We start from the raw sequence: 21696 nt of genomic DNA on the forward strand, positions 1-21696 counted from the left end.
TGAGCAACACCAACAGAGTTTTAGATGTTTTTGCTCAGAATAAGACAGAAGAAAAAGGTCACAGTAGAGACATTTTCTACAATAGAGACTTTATCAGCAAGGTCTGAACCCTTTGCAAGAATCTGAACACTGACACTAACATCAATTTCCTTAACTTTTTTTTTTATTTATTTAAAGACCCTAGTTTCTAAAGGAAGTTTTGTTTCATGGGTGTCACAGTAAAAGGAAGATGGCTTCTAAGAGTGTCTTCTCCGAAACTCTGTAGAATATACCAGAAGGACACTGCAGGATGGTGCAGAGTGACAAGGTTTTACCGTTCTGAGTTTGGGATGGTTGAGAGAGACTCTTGAGTGGCACAGCCACACGTTACTTACACAGGCCATATTCAATGCTAACAGAGCCTTTATACCACAGCACACTGGCTTGAATTCGGGATATGCCATGGGTTACGGCTAATCATTTAACTGGTGCTGTTTTTATTTTATTTATCTTCCATCCGTAAAACCAGGATCTTAGACTATGTCTACACGGTGAGAAAAGACCCTTGGTGTGACTATGTCTGGCTTGGGTCAGTTGACTCAGGCTCATTCTGGTGCTTGGGCTGTGGGGTATAAAATTGCAGTGCAGGGGTTTGGGTTTGGACTGAAGCCTGGGCTGTCACAGTGTAGACATACGCTATTGCAGAACATCTGATCCATGATACTAACGGTAAGTAACCTCAAAATTACCTAAAATAGCTAATGTAACTACATAGATAAGGCTGATATCTCAGGACCTGGTAGGTCCTAATAGTAAGTGTTTGTCCCACTAGAAAGGGGGATTCTTGGATTTTAAACCATATCTAGCACCCACCTATTTCTAGCCCTGATAGCTTACCAGACATTCTACTTCAATCCTTTCAGTGGTGCAGAACTGAATTTTTATTATTGCCCATCCTGAACCTCAAGCCAGTGTAATCCTGAGGGGCTGGAGGGGCTTGGAAATGCCATATTTTGGGGGGGGAAGGAACATTTGCCACAGTATTTTAAGTTATTTATGTGTGTGTGTGTGTGTGTGTGTGTGTGTGTGTGTGTGTGTGTGAGAGAGAGAGAGAGAGAGAGAGATGTTTGGGACTGCTTATAAAATTGGGGTGTTCAAAGTTCTCCTATCTGATTAGGGCTAGTGGGCAGAGGACAGCTGAGCAGGTGAAAAATTGTACAATAAATGGAGTTCATCACATCACACTGGTACCACCATGTCTACGGTACAGACACATTCACACAGCCAATTGCTCAGTGTGTCCTGGACCAGATTTTCAGAGATGCTGAGAACCCACAACTCCAGCTGCAGTCAGAGATCTGCAGCTGCTCAACACCTGGGGGCCAGCCAGGCGCCAAAGTGTCCCCGCTTCCCCCCCCCCCCCGCAAGAAGATATTAATAGCTCTTAAATTTAGATATCAACAAAAGCAAAAAAATTCAGGCAAAAATTGAGTTACTTACTCTGACAAAGTTCTGAGAGTTTAGACCACGTAAAATTTGTAAGACAAGTCACATGAGGAGATACTCCAGGGATGCGTGTGTAACCTGGTTTGCAGGAGTAGGTCACTACGGTACCAACTAGAAACTCTCTCTGATCGCTTCTGTCAGCGTACGCAAGTACTGGCGGGTAGGAACATCTCCCTAACAATCCAAAACAAGACAGGGATCTGTAAAAGTCATTTAACCCTGACACCTATGGAGAATGAAGCGCTCTTATAAGAATGTGGCATGTGAGACCAGCTCTGGAAATCAGTGGCCTACATTCTGCTCACCACTGCACTGAGCACAGAATTTGGTTCAGTAACTGCAATAATATAAAACATGTAGGGCTGGATTGTGGGCTGGGGGACGAGACAATGCAGAGTTATGAGGGGACACAATCTGCAATGACTACCTGCTTCACAGAGGACAGTAATAGTAAGCAATGAGAAACATGAATAGCAGTAATGTGTAGTGAAGTGGCGTGATGCTAGCCCCTGCATGGAATTAAAAGGAGAACTGTTACATTGTTAAATACATCACCAGGCTTGAAAACAATACATTTTCCCTTATGAAGAGATGGAATAAAGAGTTAGGATCAAATTGCAAATTTCCATTTGTATAGCACCTTTTCTGAGGACCTTTCTGAGGAGCTTTATAAACATCGGTGAGTGAATTCTCATCATACCCTTCTAGAGGTAGGGTCAGCAATGTTACCCCCATTTTACAGATGGGGGAACTGAGGCAGAGAGAGATTAAAGTCAAAAACTTCAAGTCTGACAGCTAATTAAGGATAGACAACTTGGGACCCCTACGGATCGTGATGTACTCTATGTGTCTCCTGTGAAGGCAGGGAATTGATATCACCATATCAGAGTTCATACGAACAGAAGACAGTATTGGTATTTAAGTATTGATAAACCATTGCATATTATATAAAAGCATATGGTCACAGGGGGGACTAGCCTAATTAAGAAGGAAGCCCTGTCCATCTGTGCTTTGTTAATGGCCTTCTAAGGGGACTGGAGAAAAGACACACAGTCTACCTAAAGGGGCCAGTAGCAATTGGTAAGGGTAGGTAGTAAGGGGAAGCAGAGATTGGGTCAAAGTTCTTGAGAGAACTGCTGGAGTTCTCTATAGCTTGCAGAGGAGAACTAGCTAGGAGAGCAGTGGAGGGAAGTTTGCCTATTGATCTCTTCCAGCCAAGAAAGAAGATCCAAGGAAAACATCTTGTGGCTCAATGTTTCAAACTAGAAACAGCAAGCTGAGGAAAAACCCAGAAGGGCATTAGGAATATGAGCACAAGGTGAGTGGCCGGGTTACTTTGCATTTTTGTGAAGGCCAGGGTAGGTGGACACTGCTTACTCTACTTGATTTGGGTTTTGAGTTCAGGTAAGGGATGTTGCGGAGAAATGTAGGAACCTGGCACTCTGTCTGAAGAGGGACGCTAAAGAAGAGGCTGTTTTTGGTATTAGAGATGTACTATGCTGTGACCTTGCTATGACTTTGGATGGGTGGGGCAGATATTCAGAAGCATTCATGTTAATAAATTAGCCCTCAGCAGGGGTATTATCAGACTGAAAAAGAATTGCTGCAAGAATATTAACAAGGGGAAACTGAGGTAGGGTGCCTGTAGGGTCACTTCTAGTCAGGAGAGGCACTTCAGGAGGCCTGTCTTGTTACCACATATGCCAATAAGGAATATCCATCTCTTATACTGTCATACGAATACCTCTGGTGGTGTCTCATTTCTAAAATGAAAGTCACAGGCGCTTTCTTGCTCTCTTGCATGAAAGGTGTTTTCTTTGTCCTCCCCGGAGCTGGGAAAGGACAGGCACCAAAACATTCCATAAACAAAAACCCAGATGTCAAAATCCAGCTTTTCCACTCTGCAGTCCTCCCAGTTTAGTGCCGCAGATGAAGATTAACTGCCCCAGCATTTGAATTACCTCCCAAACCCAGAGCTGTTTTTATCTGGTGTTGACTGGCCTCAGACTCTGCTCTCTGCAGCCAGCCTCACCTGGTCTTTCAGTATTAAACCTGGGCAATTAGCTCCTGTCTTTTCTCACCAATTGCTTTCCCCTGGGATCTGAACTCTCTGATGTTCATTTGATTCCCAAAAGAAAGTGAGAAAGGAACTTCAACAGAAAAAGGCTGCAGCCTAGATAGACATAAAATGGAAGAAAGGAAGCCGGGGGAAAAAGACAGACAGATAATCTAATACACACTATTCATATCACATTCATTCAATCATATCACATGCAACATAATGAGTTTTGTAGACTATAGAAACTTGCCCCAATATAGACACCCCACAGAGCATCACCCTACTCTGTCACACACTTACCTAGGTCACAAACCGGTAGCTGCGGATACCACTTGCCATCAGCTTGGCATTGAATCTTCTCAGCGCCCCTGAGGATGTAACCAGGATCACACTGAAACGTGACATTGGTTCTGTATGTATAGTTATGTGGAAGTGGAGATTTCAGGCTTCCATGTTGAATATGTGGGACTGGACAGTGAGTCTCTGCAAAACACCAAATAAGGCTTTCCAGATCCTTTTATTACTTAGAGCACATCTTTTAAAGTACCGGTTAATCCTCCCCACACCTCTGCAAGGCAAATAAGGAAAGAAACTATTTTACAAACAGAGAAACTGAGGCAGAGCAGCAAAAAGACTTGCCCAAAGTCTGAGAGGAAGACAGTGGCAGAACTGGGATTAGAACTCGGAGGTCTCCATTTCCCGGCCATGTGCTGGCACCGAACCACCTCTCTATACATTGTAGTTATTCAGTATCTGAGCGTGTGTGTCAGAGAAGTGGTCAGAGCATAGCCCATCATTATATACACCCCACTCACAAGCTGTTACAGGAAAATTTCATCTACTGTCACCTACGCACTGGCTTTCTTTGCTGCCATTGTCTAGGTAGCTTTTGTTACAAGAAAACTCAAGAGTGACACTAGATGTAAATACAAATATTTTTGGAGTCATCATTCCATTTTCAACCACTGAGGGAAACAGCAAAGATGGTGGTGCTCAGTCTAAGACAGGGAACAATGAAAGCCAAGTCACGTAGAGGACTGCTGGATCTATCTTCCAAGCAATCTGAACATTGTGAAAACACATGGTCACAAAAGAACATCACATTTTCTTAATCTTGCTGTTGACCTTTGTTTTTTAAGGAAAGTTCTTAATTCCACAGGCAATCCCAACAGATCATATCTTATTGCACTGGATTTGTGATGAAATTTGACTATTGGCAGGTCTCCTGGGGGGCGATTATGGGAATACTGGAGATGGGACAATGCAGTATTCAATACATGAACAGCTTCCATGCTGCCCGCTCCTCCCTGCAGCTTCCTGCTGCTAAATCAAGCCACCAGGATGATTTCAGCTTTTTGGATTCACTGTTCCTGCAAACGTACTGGTGGTGCAGACAGGGAGGATTATAGGCTTAAGGGGACGCTGTCAGGACATCTGTGCTGGGAACCAGTAGCCAGAACAAGGGTCGTGCACAGGTGGTGGAGAAATCAGTGTAAAAGGAGGAAAAGCATTAGCTTGGATGTGAGTCAAACACCAGATCAAATATATGCAGGGCCGGCTGCAGCGTTTTTGCCGCCCCAAGCAGCGAAGGAAAAAAAAAAAAAACCTGCGATCGGCGGCTCCTTTACCGCGCCGCTTCATTCTTCGCAATGGCAATTTGGCGGCCGGTCTTTCCCTCCGAGAGGGACTGAGGAACCCGCCGCCAAATTGCTGCTGAAGACCCGGACATGCCACCCCCTTCCATGGGCCACCCCAAGCACCAGCTTGCTGACCTGGTGCCTGGAGCTGGCCCTGCATATATGGGTGCTGGGTGAGAGAGGAAACTGGCAGCGTGCGTCTCAGGGAGTAGGTTGCTGGGAACATTGAAGGCACTGGAAAGGAGTGGTCAGCAATGGGATGGCAGAGGGAGGATGGGTTACAGGGACACATTGCACCAAATCATTCAAACATCCTTTCTACCTTTCCCAATATGAGTCATTTTAGTGTAATGCAGAATGAGTTACCTTCGCACTGAGGGGTAGGCTCGCTCCAGGTTGGAGTGACCTCATCACCAGCGATACACTGAATGGAGGCTTTTCCAACAAGTGAGTAGCCTCTGTCACATCTGTATGTTACCGATGAGCCATCAACAAAATCTCTCTTGCCCCAGTCATTGTACTGGCCATGGGAGATGTTTGGGGGTTGGGAACAAACTAGAATTGAAGAGTAAAAAATACATTATTTATACAGTAGATAAAAATCTCTAAAAAGAAAAGGAGGTGACAGATTCCCAGCATTTCCTGATGCCATTACAGGAAAAAACATAATACCTGAAAGAACACCCCAGGTATTTCCAACAACCTGCTATCTTGGTGTTCATCTCTTGCTATGCATGGGATCAGGACAGCATGCACAAAAATGATGAAAAGATGGTTAAGTGTTTATAAGGCCAGGGCCGGCTCCAGGGTTTTGGCCACCCCAAGCAGCCAAAAAAAAAAAAAAAAAAAAGCCGCGATCTTGATCTGCGGCGGCAATTCGGCGGGAGGTCCTTCGCTCTGAGCGGGAGTGAGGGACCATCCGCCGAATTGCCGCCGAATACCTGGATGTGCCACCCCTCTCTGGAGCGGCCGCCCCAAGCACCTGCTTGCCAGGCTGGTGCCTGGAGCCGGCCCTGTATGAGGCCATTCGGCTGCTGTGACTGTCATTCACATGCTTCGTGAACAGCACTGTAACACGGATGATGATGATGAAGATCCACAGAGAATCTGAATGCCTGCAGCTTCAATTGACTAGAAAGTCAGGCCTTGACTCAGTACATTGGCCCTGTTACACTTCCACCCCTCCAAATCCAGATCTGCACCTCCTCCAGCTGCTCAAAACTCTCCCAGCTTCCCAATCTTCCTCCAAGCTACCAAACCCTCCGAGTCCCCCAACAAACACCTCAGCTGCACCCCCACACCTCAACCTTCTCTGTAGATACACAGAGCCATCCTTATCCCCAGCTGCCCATCTCTTCCAAACTAGCGAAGGGGGAGGTTAGTTAGTACTATCCCCTTCACCCTATGTCTGATGGTTAATATAGTTTTTCTTAGTGGTTGGTTTTAGTCGTTGGAGGTCACCCATAGAATTAATACACATTTTATAGCATGATGCTAAACTAGTCCCAGGGCTGCTCATGTACATACACCCACAGCTCAGAAAATCCTCTGAGTGACCAAAGTCCTCACAAGGCCTTTGGAAAATAATTAGATGCCTAAAACTCTTTTCAGGTGCTGAGCATTTTGAGACCTGAGCCCCTCCGCCCCCGAACAGACACAGAGCTGCAGTTTGCACTTGCACCACTATCCTCCCTTAAGAGGAGCATAGGGGGATAGCATCTTTAATCTGTAGCAGGAGTTCCATACAACCCCCAGTAACAAAGGCTGCTATGAGATGCTCTGAATCTCAGGGTCCCAGCCTGTAGGGGACTGGGGCATACTCAGGCTGTCCTAGCAGTCACAGCTGGGCTGAGGATTGCCCAGCAGGGACAGGAGCCACCGGGCCAGAGCTAAAAGAATGACAGTCCTCCGCCATTTATACTGACCTGGTTCGCAAACTGGTACGGCAGGATCCCATCTGCCATCATGTTTGCAGTGAATCTGAGCATTTCCGTTGATACGGCCTTTGATACCATATCCAAAATCACATTGAATTGTAACAGTGTCCCCAAATGCATAGGTCTCCTCTCCAGGTCTAGGCATCGGTGTCTGTATTCCGTTGTTAACGTCTGGAGCTGGACAACGAACTTCTGAGAGACACCAACAACAGCACCCGCATTAAATCACTGCAAAGAACTGTGTGGCTGCAGATTCGTTTTACCAGGTGGAGCTGAAAGCTTTTCAAGCTATAGAAATTTGGCATTTCCTTGATATTGAGCATGTGAAAAGTTGTACAATAAATGCAGTTCATCACATCACACTGGTATCACCATGTCTACGGTACAGACACATTCACACAGCCAATTGCTCAACGTCTCTTGGACCAGATTTTCAGAGGTGCTGAGCACCCACAACTCCAGCTGCAGTCAGATCTGCAGGTGCTCAGCAACTGGAGGCTAACCAGGCCCCAAAGTGCCCCCCATAAGCTCTTAAATTGCTCTTACATTTGTATATAAACTAAAGCAAAGAAAACTCAGCTGAAAATTGAGTTACTTACTCTGACATAGTTCTGAGAGTTTAGACCACGTAAAATTTGTAAGACAAGTCACATGCGGAGATACTCCAGGGATGCGTGTGTAACCTCGTCTGCAGGAGTAGGTCACTACGGTACCAACTAGAAACTCTCTCTGATTGCTTCTGTCAGCATGTGCAAGTACTGGTGGGTAGGAACATCTCCCTAACAATCCAAAACAAGACAGGGACCTGTAAAAGTCATATAACCCTGACACCTATGGAGAATGAAGCGCCCTTATAAGAATGTGGCATGTGAGACCCAGCTCTGGAAATCAGTGGCCTACATTCTGCTCACCACTGTACTGAGCTCAGAATTTGGTTCAGTAACTGCAATAATATAAAACATGTAGGGCTGGATTGTGGGCTGGGGGACGAGACAATGCAGAGTTATGAGGGGACACAAACTGCAATGACTACCTGCTTCACAGAGGACAGTAATAGTAAGCAATGAGAAACATGAATAGCAGTAATGTGTAGAGAAGTAGCGTGATGCTAGCCCCTGCATGGAATTAAAAGGAGAACTGTTACATTGTTAAATACATCACCAGGCTTGAAAACAATAAGTTTTCCCTTATGAAGAGATGGAAGAAAGAGTTAGGATCGTATAGCAAATTTCCATTTGTATAGCACCTTTTCTGAGGACCTTTCTGAGGAGCTTTATAAACATCGGTGAGTGAATTCTCATTATACCCTTCTAGAGGTAGGGTCAGCAATGTTACCCCCATTTTACAGATGGGGGAACTGAGGCAGAGAGAGATTAAAGCCAAAAACTTCATGTGTGACAGCTAATTAAGAGTAGACAACTTGGGACCCCTAGGGATCATGCTGTAATTACTCTATGTGTCTCCTGTGAAGGCAGGGAATTGATATCACCATATCAGGGTTCATACGAACAGAAGACAGTATCAGTATTTAATTATTGATAAACCATTGCATATGATATAAAAGCATATGGTCACAGGGAGGACTAGCCCATTTAAGAAGGAAGCCCTATCCATCTGTGCTTTGCAAATGGCCTTCTAAGGGGACTGGAGAAAGGACACACAGTCTACATAAAGGGGCCAGTAGCAATTGGTAAGGGTAGGTAGTAAGGGGAAGCTGAGATTAGGTCAAAGTTCTTGAGAGAACTGCTCAAGTTCTCCAAGGAACAAAAGTGGTTAGCAGCTTGAGGAAGAGAACCAGGAAAAGCTCAAGGCTAAGAGAGCAGTGGAGGGAAGTTAGTCTATTGACCTCCTCCAGCCAAGAAAGAAGATCCAAGGAAATCATCTTGTTGGTCAGAGTTTCAAACTAGGAACAAGGAACTGAGGAAAAATCCAGAAGGGCATTAGGAATATGAGCACAAGGTGAGTGGCCAGGTTACTTTGCATTTTTGTGAAGGCCAGGGTAGGTGGACACTGCTTACTCTACTTGATTTGGGTTTTGAGTTCAGGTAAGGGATTCTGCGGAGAAATGTAGGAACCTGGCTCTCTGTCTCAAGAGGGACACTAAAGAAGAGCCTGTTTTTGACATTAGAGATGTACTCTGTTATGACTTTGGATGGGTGGGGCAGATATTCTGAAGTATTTATGTTAATGAATTAGCCCTCAGCAGGGGTATTATCAGACTGAAACAGCATAGCGGCAAGATCATTAACAAGGGGAAACTGAGGTGGGTGCCTGCACAGCAACTTCTAGTCAGGAGGGGCACTTCAGGAGGCCTGTCTTGATACCACCTATGACAATAAGGAATCTCCATCTTCTACACTGTCACAGGGATACCTCAAGGTGGTGTCTCATTTGTAAAATTAAAGTCATAGGCGCTTTCTTGCTCTCTTGCGTGAAAGGTGTTTTCTTTGTCCTCCCCTGAGCTGGGAAAGGACAGGCACCAAAACATTCCATAAACAAAAACCCAGATATCAAAATCCAGCTTTTCCACTCTGCAGTCCTCCCAATTTAGTGCCTGCAGATGAAGATTAACTGCCCCAGCATTTGAATTACCTCCCAAACCCAGAGCTGTTTTTATCTGGTGTTGACTGGCCTCAGACTCTGCTCTCCGCAGTAAGCCTCACCTGGTCTTTCAGTATTAAACCTGGGCAATTAGCCCCTGTCTTTTCTCACCAATTGGTTTTCCCAGGGGTCTGAACTCTCTGGTGTTCATTGATTCTCAAGAGAAAGTAAGAAAGGAACTTCAACAGAAAAAGGCTGCAGCCTAGATAGACATAAAATGGAAGAAAGGAAGCCGGGGGAAAAAGACAGACAGATAATCTAATACACACTATTCATATCACATTCATTCAATCATACCACATGCAACATAATGAGTTTGATAGACTATAGAAAGTTGCCCCAATATAGACACCCCACAAAGCATCACCCTACTCACACCCTACTGACACCCTAAGTGTCACACACTTACCTGGGTCACAAACGGGTAGCTGCGGATACCACTTGCCATCAGCTTGGCATTGAATCCTATCAGCGCCCTTGAGGATGTAACCAGGATCACACTGAAACGTGACATTGGTTCTGTGTGTATAGTTATGTGGAAGTGGAGATTTCAGGCTTCCATGTTGAATATGTGGGTCTGGACACTGAGTCTCTGCAAAACACCAAACAAGGCTTTCCAGATCCTTTTATTACATAGCGCACATCTTCTTAAAGTACCCATTAATCCTCCCTACACCTCTGCAAGGCAAATAAGGAAAGAAACTATCTTACAAACAGAGAAACTGAGGCAGAGCGGCAAAGAGACTTGCCCAAAGCCTGAGAGGAGGACAATGGCAGAACCACGATTAAAACTCGGAGGTCTCCATTGCCCGGCCATGGGCTGGCACCGCACCACCTCTCCATATATTGTAGTTATTCATAATCTGAGTGTGTGTGTCAGAGAAGTGGTCAGAGCATATCCCATCATCATATACACCCCACTCACAAGCTGTACAGGAAAATTTCATGTACTGTCACCTACACACTGGCTTTCTTTGCTGCCATGGACTAGGTAGCTTTTGTTATAAGAAAACTCAAGAGTGACACTAGATGTAAATACAAATATATTTGGAGTCATCCTTCCATTTTCAACCACTGAGGGAAACAGCAAGGATGTTGGTGCTCAGTCTAAAACAGGGAACAATGAAAGCCAAGACACGTAGAGGACTGCTGGATCTATCTTCCAAGCAATCTGAATATTGTGAAAACACATGGCCACAAAACATCGTATTTTCTTAATCTTGCTGTTGACCTTTTTATTTAAGGAAAGTTCTTAATTCCACAGGCAGTCCCAACAGATCATTTCTTATTGCCCTAGATTTGTGCTGAAATTTGACTATTGGCAGGTCTCCTGGGGGGGGGATTATGGGAATACTGGAGATGGGACAATGCAGCATTCAATACATGAACACCTTCCATGCTGCCCACTCCTCCCTGCAGCTTCCTGCTACTAAATCAAGCCATTGTGGTATTTCAACTTTTCGCATTCAGACTGTTCCTGCAAACGTACTGCTATTGCAGACAGGGAGGATTATAGGCTTAAGGGGATGCTTTCAGGACAGCTGTACTGGGAACCAGTAACCAGAACAGGGGTCAGGCACAGGTGGTGGAGAAATCAGTGTGAAAGGAGGACAAGCATTAGCTTGGATGTGGGTCANCATAGCCCTGGGGTGTATGCAAACTTTAAGCTGCCTTTGTACCTTCCCAGTACTGGACTGCTCCACACAGACAGCCGTGGGGACCTGTGCGCAGCTGCCTATGGGTTTGGCTTCAGCTTTACCCAGAATCTCTGCAGGGCTATGTGCTGTGAAATGCCCCAACACACCCCTCCCACTGGCACACCACTTACTTCAAGCCTTGCAAGAGGATTCTGGGAAGACAGCCCTATTGTTGTCTTTGGGTGGAGTCCTCTTCTGGACAGATCCGGGGCATTTAAAGACCTGTTTTGTCACTCTGGACCTTTTACTTGGCGTAAAGGGGCCAGACTGGGAGTGAGGATCGCACCTCAAATTGCTAACCATAATCCCCAGCGTTAGCAGGGAGAGAAGACCCTGACTATCCCTCCTTCTCTCTCTCACCCCATCGCTACACTTTGAACCATAAACAAGCTGAGTATAAGCACAATCTTCCTATTGGTGTTAAATTTGCTCAATTGAAACAAAGATAATTTGGCCAAATACTTACTCTGACAAAAGTTCGGCGCTGAAGACCATGTCGAATTTTGAAGACAAGTAACATGCCCTTGCCTTAGTCCAGCGATCAGCTTATAACCTGGGCGGCAGCCATATTTAATCACCTTCCCAGCTGGAATCAATGTGCCAACACTACTCTTCAGAATAGCATTGGGAATGTCAGGTGGATCAACACAATAACCTAAGGGTAAAACATGAAAAATATAAGGACATACTTAGCCAGGAAAACCTATCGAGGTGAAATCTCCTTGACAAGAATGTGATGTGAGAGCCATAGCTGGGGAAAATCAGAGGTCCATATTCTACCCTCTCTCGCTCAGATCCATGCAATCCCATTGCTCAGAATTTAGCTCAAGTCATTGCAAGGAAACCGCATAGAAAATACAACAAAAACAAATGGGAATATGGGTGGCAGTCACTATAGGATTCTAGCCTGCGTTTCAAATTAGAAAGGGAAATGCAAGGTCCTACATTAAACCAGACTGTATTTGTGTTTGTCTGTAACATGCAGTGTTGTTGTAGTCATCTCGATCCCAGGATATTAGAAACAGACAAGGTGGGTGAGGGAATATCTTTGATGGGTGAGAGACGCAAGCTTAGAGCTTGCACAGAGCTCTTCTTCATGTTGATAACATGATAACTTCTGAACACCACATCTAATCAATTCCAAACTTTCCGGGAGTGTTCTAGGCATCAGTAGGCAGAAGCCTATTCATTTTGGTGGAATGTGGACAATCGGAAGAGGGATGGGAAACAAACAGAGCTTCTTGCATCTGGTAATTGTCAATAGATCAAAGAACTGGTTGATCTCATCCATTAACACCTTCTAGCATAATACCTGCCATGTCAACACTGCCTGTTCTCCCAGTACCATTTAAAACCGGAGGGCAAACTACAGCTGTCAGGGCTTTCAATCCGGCCTGTGGGAAACAGAGCAGGGTGGGAGGGTGGCTCACAGGGATCTCGTGATGGAGAATGGAGGAACGAAAGAAGCCTAGTGGTGCGTGCAATGAGCTCAGCCTACAGACGTAACCAAGTGTCCAAACCACAAGTTAATTTCAAACTATAGAATGGTTTAAACCGGAATCCCTGTTTTCAACAGTAAAGTCATTTAACAGCAGCATCATGGGGCTGTCTCAGCTCAGTGAGATTCAGGCTTATACTGCCGTGACAATTTCCTCTTTTTTAAAAAACAAAACATCAGACTGGTTGCACCACTGCACTGGGTGTCAGTTCCGTGCACATCCCCACAGGCAAGCCAGAAGCACTCCTGTTCCTGAGCCAGCTCGTACACCTAGCTTCAGTCAGGCTGGGCAGACTGCGCACTGCAGATCCCGCATGGAGAGACTCTCACCAAGTCAGTTATGCTCAGTAGTAATTACATTAGCAGTGGTCCTATTCCGGTCACAATCACACTGATCAGGCACCAGGGAAATGCTGGTCACTGTTAGAAGTTAGAACCCCCTATTCATCTCCCCCCTTAGTCTCCTCTTTTCCAAGCTGAAAAGTCCTAGCCTCTTTAATCTCTCCGCATATGGGACCTGTTCCAAACCCCTAATCATTTTAGTTGCCCTTCTCTGAACATTTTCTAATGCCAGTATATCTTTTTTGAGATGAGGAGACCACATCTATACGCAGGGCCGGCTCTACCATTTTTGCCGCCCCAAGCAAAAAAAAAAAGAAAAGAAAAGCTGCTCGGACTCTGCCGCTCCTTATCATGTGCTGCTCCAGGCAAGTGCTTCCTCCGCTGGTGCCTGGAGCCGGCCCTGGTTACTGCCCTGCGTGGATGGGAGCAAAACATGTTGCTTTACTGTGTAAAGACCAGGGCTGTGGCATGGTTTGGTACAAGCTGCTGGACAGATGACACCAAATGCACTTTATAACTTGGTCAGCGCGCTACAGTATGATCCCTGGCACAAGAGAGTTGGAAGCATAGTGGGTCCTTTTGTTTTCAACATCAGATTTTCAACTCAAACGTCTCATGATTTCTCAAACTGAAAGACACACTGGTTTTTAGATGAGAAATCTTTGATGTTATTTTAGCCTGGCATTTGTTTTCAGTCGTAGTTTTTATCATCATATTTTAAAATATTTAAAAAGCATATATTGAAGGGCACCAAAAACAATGCTGGTTTGGTCCTTTTACTTCTTTACTTGGTTTTCATTTATATTGTACACACACAGTGCCCATTCTAAACTCAGTACCCTCAATGCTCATTTTAAAAATATACAACTCTGCAATCAGATCCCCAATTATCCCAGCACAGCACTCAACCACAAAAACCCTCTCAAGCCCTTCAACAACAAAAACCTAGCATTGCTCCCACTACACAGTTTCTCAAATCTCCTTTTAATTCTAGCAGCATGAGAGATCACCTCAAAGTTGAAATTGACAATCCATATTTCATTTAATAACAGCTCCCAAAAGCCAGATATATTTGTTACAGAAAATGTTGCCAAGAAAGATACTTACGCATTTTATGTGCACATTTACTACTTTTTTTTATCAGTTGAATGGGCTGTACAAATAATATGTCTAGATTAGGACTAGCTATGCCTACAAAATTCTCTCTAATAGGCCTAACTACTTTTTTTTATTTAAGTTACCTCAAGGCTTTGTCCAATTCTTACCCTGTGAATTCTTCTGAGCAAAGATTGTCTCACTACAAGCCTGATCCAAAGCCTATTGAAGTCACAGGAATATTTCCATTTGCATTCGATATGTTTGGACAACATCTGGTCCAAATTGCAGGCACTACTATACTTTAGTATTTCTTTACTCTATGAGTTTTCACATTTTTGTTTACATTCTGATGTCCCTTTGAGCCACACAAATAATAGGAAAAAAAGTTAACATGTTGTTCAACTGGAACTTTATAGCCTAAACAGATGTGATAGCTATTGTCGATGGCAGCTTTTCTTTTGGTTCCAGCTAATATCAGACTAACAGGTTCAGAAACAAATGCAGATTTAAAGATTGTCATTCAAATCTCCTTTTCAGATTTTCTTCCTTGGGAAGCCAATACACTAACTCTTTTAGATATGTTAACTATTTCCTTGTATTTATGTCAGACAGCTTCATTATTTTTCTTTACAAAAAATCACGTACATTAAAATGTTGATGAAAAATAGAAACATTTGTGAATACATTTAAAATGGACTTTAAAATTGAATTTGCAGCGATTCCCTAGCAATTAAAATATGGATATCGTTTCACATTTGACAGTGACCAGAGATCTACATTGTTTAGGCCCTAATCATATGGATAGTTAAGTACCTGAGTAACTTTTTGTACATGAGTATGCCCACTAAGTTCAATGACATTACATGTGTAAAGTTGCACATAGACATAAGTATTTGCAAGACAGGGAATTGAGTATAGCTAAGCAAAATGTTAAGCATATGTATGAGCATGGTATGTAAAATTATGCTCAAACCATCTAATTTAGCATTATCCCTGAAGCATCTAAATCTGTTCTTCTGTGTGTTTTAAATTTTACTTCAGGTACTGAAGTACTGGAATACTGTGTCCAGTTTTGGGCCCCACACTACAAGAAGGATGTGGAAAAATTGGAAAGAGTCCAGCGGAGGGCAACAAAAATGATTAGGGGTCTGGAGCACATGACTTATGAGGAGAGGCTGAGAGAACTGGGATTGTTTAGTCTCCAGAAGAGAAGAATGAGGGGGGATTTGATAGCAGCCTTCAACTGCCTGAAGGGGGGTTCCAAAGAGGATGGAGCTCGGCTGTTCTCAGTGGTGGCAGATGACAGAACAAGGAGCAATGGTCTCAAGTTGCAGTGGGGGAGGTCCAGGTTGGATATCAGGAAAAACTATTTCACTAGGAGGGTGGTGAAACACTGGAATGCGTTACCTAGGGAGGTGGTGGAGTCTCCTTCCTTGGAGGTTTTTAAGGCCTGGCTTGACAAAGCCCTGGCTGGGATGATTTAGCTGGGAATTGGTCCTGCTTTGAGCAGGGGGTTGGACTAGATGACCTCTTGAGGTCCCTTCCAACTCTGATATTCTATGATTCTATGATTCTATGATACTACAAAGAAATATCAAGTCCTCCATTATGGTAAGTTGCTTTTAAAATACCTTAGTATATTTCTCTACATTAAATATAAAAGATTAATTCTGTGTTATACTCTGTATTAGAATTCTGTGAACTGTACTACAAATTAAAAACATTTATTTCAGCGCTCCTTGAAACATAGTGAAAAAAAATGAGAAATTATTATTTTCAGTTGCTGAAGGGTTCTTTTTAAGCACACTAGAAAAATATATCTGTCTTAGACACTTAAAACTACTCCAGCAGCCTGGTAAGTCAGCCTGTAGCACTCAGCCATATAAAATCAACATGCTGCAACCATTCAGTTGTGCCACACTGTATACCCAAAAGAAAAATAACATAATTATGTGAGAAAGCAGACAGACAGGAAGATTTAGAGGTATTGGGTTTGTTTTGTTATTTTTTAATCCTTCCCATCACACCGTTCAATGTACTTTGTGAAAGAGGGAAGTGAGAAAACCCATCATGGATAAATTATAGAAACGAAGAAAAACACAGCTGTCTTAAGGTAACACTGTTCATTTCACAGTTTCTTAGCATAATCTGGTTTTATATATATTTATTCCCCCCCCCCTTATTTTAATTAGCATGAACAGCAGTATGATGGAACCATGCTCAAGTCTCCATAGTTAAATTGTGATAACCTCTTTTTTCAGCTCCATATAATTTTTGGTTAGAAAAAATTGAACTACCCTGAAAATTGCCAGGTTTACTATGGAGACAAAAGAGTTTTGTCTCTGAATTCTGAAGAAACTTGGTCATGCTGCTTTTTGAGTTACAAGGTCACTAAAATTACCACAACTTGAAACATTGGCCTTACAGCTCAAAATGTCTTGTCTCTGCACATTTGAGCATTCCATCCCCTTGCAAACAAGTATGAAAGAAGTATGCGAAGAAAAATAAGTTGCAATTAAATAAAGTTAAAATTGTTGCATCTAGTGAGTGTGCTGCCTATACGTAAAGACATGGACAAGTTTTGCCCTGTAATGGCTGATTGCAAGTTAAGAAGACAATGAGTCCTTACACTCTTCGCAGCTAACAAAGAGTCCCCTTTGACTCAGGCAGCAGAAACCTGTGGCTTTGGTGCTGAAGCACCAAGGATCTTGTCCCAGCTTTGCAGGAACATATGATTTATCTAGTAATATGTGAGTTTATTTGCAGCAAAATGATTGCAGGGGTCACATCCTGCCCCAGTATCGCACTGAATGGACACCAGTCTGCTGTGAGTGGCCCCAATCACTGGTTCCCACATGCTTCTAAACTCACTGGCTGTTAGGGTGACCAGACAGCAAATGTGAAAAATCGGGACGGGGGTGGGGGGTAATAGGAGCCTATATAAGAAAAAGACCCAACAATCGGGACTGTCCCTGTAAAATCGGGACATCTGGTCACCCTACTGGCTCTAGATAGACTCTAGTTACGTTTCTAGCTCTGGGTCTTTAGGCACACTCCCAGGCTCAGACCTTCTGTCCGAGCTCTTCCTGGGGATGTAGGACTCCTCAGCTCAGCTGCCGTAGACCCTGAAATCAGTGAATCAAACCTCCCAAATTCTCCCTTCCTCAGTCACTTGCACACAGTCCCTCAGGGTTCCACCTGGCTGTGGGCACTCTGGGCTTCTAGTTTAACCCCTTCAGGCAAGGAAGCAAGGAGCACAGGCCTTAGCAACGGAATTTCTTTGCCACAGTCACTTTATTGTTAAAAGAAACCTAGAGAGAGGCACAGATCTTTGCAAAACAACAGAAGTTCTGCGATGCCCCCTTTAGTCTGATCTCACCCCTTCTGCGAGTCCAAGGTTTGTCAGTGTTTCAAGCTAAGAGAGTCCCTCCTGCCTTCTCTCTCTCTCCAGCCAGACCATCTTACATGTGCTGATGGCCTACCCCAATGCTCAGAGAATCACCCCTCCCCTTAATTATAGTTTCTTTTGCCATGTGCATATTCTGAGAAGTTGCAGATCCACCAGCCATGCTGGTACCCGTGTGTAGAAAAAACATTGTTCCCTGGGGTTGGGCCAGCAGTTAAGAGACAATCAAAGTTGATGGCTCCAGATTGCTATGGTGGCTTCTCAATGATGATCTTTCAACCATGTGTTAAGCATCTTTCCTGGGAAGGTTGGCTATATGGAAAGCCACTTAATAACTTTGTCCAAGGCAAGGTTACAGGGCCGGCTCCAGGGTTTTTGCCGCCCCAAGCGACGGAAAAAAAAAAAAAAAAGCTGCGATCGCGATCGGCGGTAGCTCCACAGCGCCGCTTTCTTCTTCGGTAGCAATTCGGTGGCAGGTCCTTCCCTCCGAGAGGGACCAAGGGACCCACCACCGAAGAGCCCGACATGCTGCCCCTTCCCCTTGGCCGCCCCAAGCACCTGCTTGCTGAGCTGGTGCCTGGAGCCGGCCCTGTCTATACGCAGTATTCAAGAAGTGGGCCTACCATGGATTTATAGAAGGGCAATAAGATATTCTCCGTCTTATTCTCTATGCCTTTTTGAATGATTCCTAACATCCTGTTTGCTTTTTTGACTGCCGCTGCACACTGCGTAGACATCTTCAGAGAACTATCCACGATGACTCCAAGATCTCTTTCCTGATTAGTTGTAGCTAAATTAGCCCCCATTGTATTGTATGTATAGTTGGGGTTGTTTTTTCCAATATGTATTACTTTACATTTATCCACATTAAATTTCATTTGCCATTTTGTTGCCCAATCATTTAGTTTTGTGAGATCTTTTTAAAGTTCTTCACAGTCTGCTTTGGTCTTAACTATCTTAAGCAGTTTAGTATCATTTGCAAACTTTGCCACCTCCCTGTTTACCCCTTTCTCCAGATCATTTATGAATAAGTTGAATAGGATTGGTCCTAGGACTGACCTTTGGGGACCACCACTAGTTACCCCTCTCCATTCTGAAAATTTACCATTTATTCCTACCCTTTGTTCCCTGTCTTTTAACCAGTTCTCAATCCATCAAAGGATCTTCCCTCTTATCCCGTGACAACTTAATTTACATAAGAGCCTTTGGTGAGGGACCTTGTCAAAGGCTTTCTGGAAATCTAAGTACACTATGTCCACTGGATCCTCCTTGTCCATATGTTTGTTGACCCCTGCAAAGAACTCTAATAAATCAGTAAGACATGATTTCCCTTTGCAGAAACCATGTTGAATTTTGCCCAACAATTTATGTTTTTCTATGTGTCTGACAATTTTATCCTTTACTATTGTTTCAAGTAATTTGCCTGGTACTGACATTAGACTTCTCAGTCTGTAATTGCCAGGATCACCTCTAGAGTCCTTTTTAAGTATTGGCATTACATTAGCTATCTTCCAGTCATTGGGTACAGAAGCTGATTTAAAGGACAGGTTAAAACCATAGTTAATAGTTCCACAATTTCACATTTGAGTTCTTTCAGAATTCCTGGATGAATGCCATCTGGTCCCGGTGACTTGTTACTGTAAAGTTTATCAATTAATTCCAAAACCTCCTCTAGTGACACTTCAATCTGTGACAATGCCTCAGATTTGTCACCTACGAAGGACAGCTCAGGTTTGGGAATCTCCCTAACATCCTCAGCCATGAAGACTGAAGCAAAGAATTAATTTAGTTTCTCCGCAATGACTTTATCGTCTTTTCTTATTACATTTTTACACTGAATTTGGCAGTGTTTATGCTCCTTTCTATTTACCTCACTAGGATTTGACTTCCACTTTTTAAAAGATGCCTTTTTCTCTCACTGCTTCTTTTACATGGTTGTTAAGCCACGGTGGTTCTTTTTCAGTTCTTTTACTGTGTTTTTTAATTTGGGGTATACATTGAAGTTGGGCCTCTATTATGGTGTCTTTGAAAAATGTCTCTGCAGCTTGCCACTGCCCAAACACAGGCTGCATGCAAAACTGGTCAGTTTTGTTTGACAGCTCTGTGCGCGTGAACAGAAGCACCCAGGGAACAAGCAGAAAGAACCTGCCCAGGCAGCCAGAAGCAGACAAAGAAGGAGCAGGAAAGCCAAGGAGATGGCAAGAAATGCACTGGTAATGTGGGCTGAGAGAAAACGGAGAGTGTGAGCTTTTCAGTAGTGTGCTGGCAGAAACAATGCTTGGAACTGTGAGCAAAAAACCTGTCTCCGGTGTGATTCCTGCGGTTTCGGGGAATCAGGACTTTTGTCTCCTTTCTCTGGGAATTAACAGGATTGCATCAGAGAAACACCGAGCTCGATCATCAATTTCTCCTTCTAACAGAAACAGCCTGCAAGACCCTGTGCACTGGCTAACCGCTCAGGCCAAACAGTACTTTTCAACCTGTTGCGTCCAAACATTTACTGTGTGAGCTCAACTTGAAACATGGGAGTCGCCCCATGGAAGTCAACACAACCTGTGTGCTTAAAGTTAAGCACGTGCTCAAGAGCTGTGTGGAACGGGGCCTTAAGGAAAGAAAAGCACCGACTCCATTTGGAACTGGAGGAGAAATGTAGCACGGCAGAGCTGGAATTTGGCCAGGAAACCAGGATCAGAGCGGTAAGGATGGCATGGGATCTTCGGCGACCACAAGCGCCCAGGAGCTTGCCAGAGGGAAGCAAAGGGAGAGTCAAGGGGTGCGGGCGAAGGGGAAAGCCAGGAGAGGGAAGAAGGTGGGGATGGGATTGAAGGGAGAGGCTCATCCTCCTACTCACTGAGAGCTCCCCCGGGCAGCAGCATGAGTACCAGGGTCCCCAGGAGCCGCAGAGTCCAGCCAGAGGGAAGTGATGTCATGGTGCCAGGTGAGTTCCCAGAGAATGGTGGTGACAGCGCAGTCCAGGCAGGGCTGCAGCCGCTCCTCAGCTGGCACATTGTACAACACGGACCCCAGGTATGGCCACCCGTAGACACATGAGGCAAGGGGAAATGGGAGTCCGTGCGCTGCACCTGCAGGGGACCAGGAAGGGGATGGGCAGAGGGTGCACATGCTGCCCAGCCCCCTCTGTAGCGTAATGCTCAGGGCACACAGGGGAAGGGGTAGAGCCGGATACAGCTGCAGTTAGTACCGTCACAGAGGCAGGCTGTGGTCACCCCCTCAGCATAGGAAACACCTGGGGGTGACAGCATTTCCTCCCCCTGCCCCCTTCCAAGGGCTGGGCGGCATCAGAAGAACGAGACAGAGGGGTATTAATGTCTAGCACCCCCGCAGGCTGCCCACGATTGTTCTTTCTTTACAGAGGGAGCTGCTGGCGGGTGTAAAGTTTGCAGAGAGAAGCACCTGCCATTGCAGCGCTGTACAGCTAAGGGTTCTCCGGGGAAGGGAAACGCAGCATTGTTATTGTTCTGCTCTGGGGACAATCACAAAGTTATTCTGATACAGCAGCACGACGCCCCCCTGTGCTGATCAGCACCCCCAACAGTGATGATTTCTGAAACACAAGAGGCAGTCCAGTTACCAAAGGATCCTTTCTACTCATCCTGTGGGTCAAATTCATCCCTGCTGTTACTCCATCCACCTCCGCTCATGTCATTACACCGGGGATGTATCTGACTCAAAGCTCCCCCTGCCTTACAGACGCAAACCGAACCACGCTGGAGACTGACCTTCCCCTGTAATTCCACAGAACAGGTACCACTGACAGCAGTAGGACAAGCTTCCCCCTAAGCTACCTGGCCAAATAAGTTTCAACTCTAATCACTTTTAGGTGTGAGAGGAGGGGCTGTCCCATGCCCCTTCGAGTCCCTGATGTGACGGCTCCCTGGCCTGTGGGAGATATTGGTGCTTCATTCATCAGGAAAA

At 44.7% G+C, this 21696-nt stretch overlaps 1 protein-coding gene across 3 annotated transcripts in view; it reads right to left on the reverse strand.

Annotated features, from left to right (window-relative positions):
- Positions 1 to 20794, reverse strand: part of LOC117875745 (C4b-binding protein alpha chain-like) — a 111905-nt gene extending 91111 nt beyond the window's left edge. For all 3 annotated transcript variants that reach the window (XM_034767090.1, XM_034767091.1, XM_034767089.1), the window contains exons 1-2: positions 20612 to 20794; positions 11883 to 12071 (exon numbers count right to left, since the gene is read on the reverse strand). In XM_034767090.1, coding sequence (XP_034622981.1) covers positions 11883 to 12071; positions 20612 to 20768 — 346 coding nt within the window. In that variant the 5' untranslated portion in view covers positions 20769 to 20794. The remainder of the gene's footprint in view (positions 1 to 11882; positions 12072 to 20611) is intronic.
- Between the last annotated feature and the right edge of the window lie 902 nt (positions 20795 to 21696).

Source organism: Trachemys scripta, chromosome 4 (assembly GCF_013100865.1).
Source record: "Trachemys scripta elegans isolate TJP31775 chromosome 4, CAS_Tse_1.0, whole genome shotgun sequence".
NCBI lineage: Eukaryota > Metazoa > Chordata > Testudines > Emydidae > Trachemys > Trachemys scripta.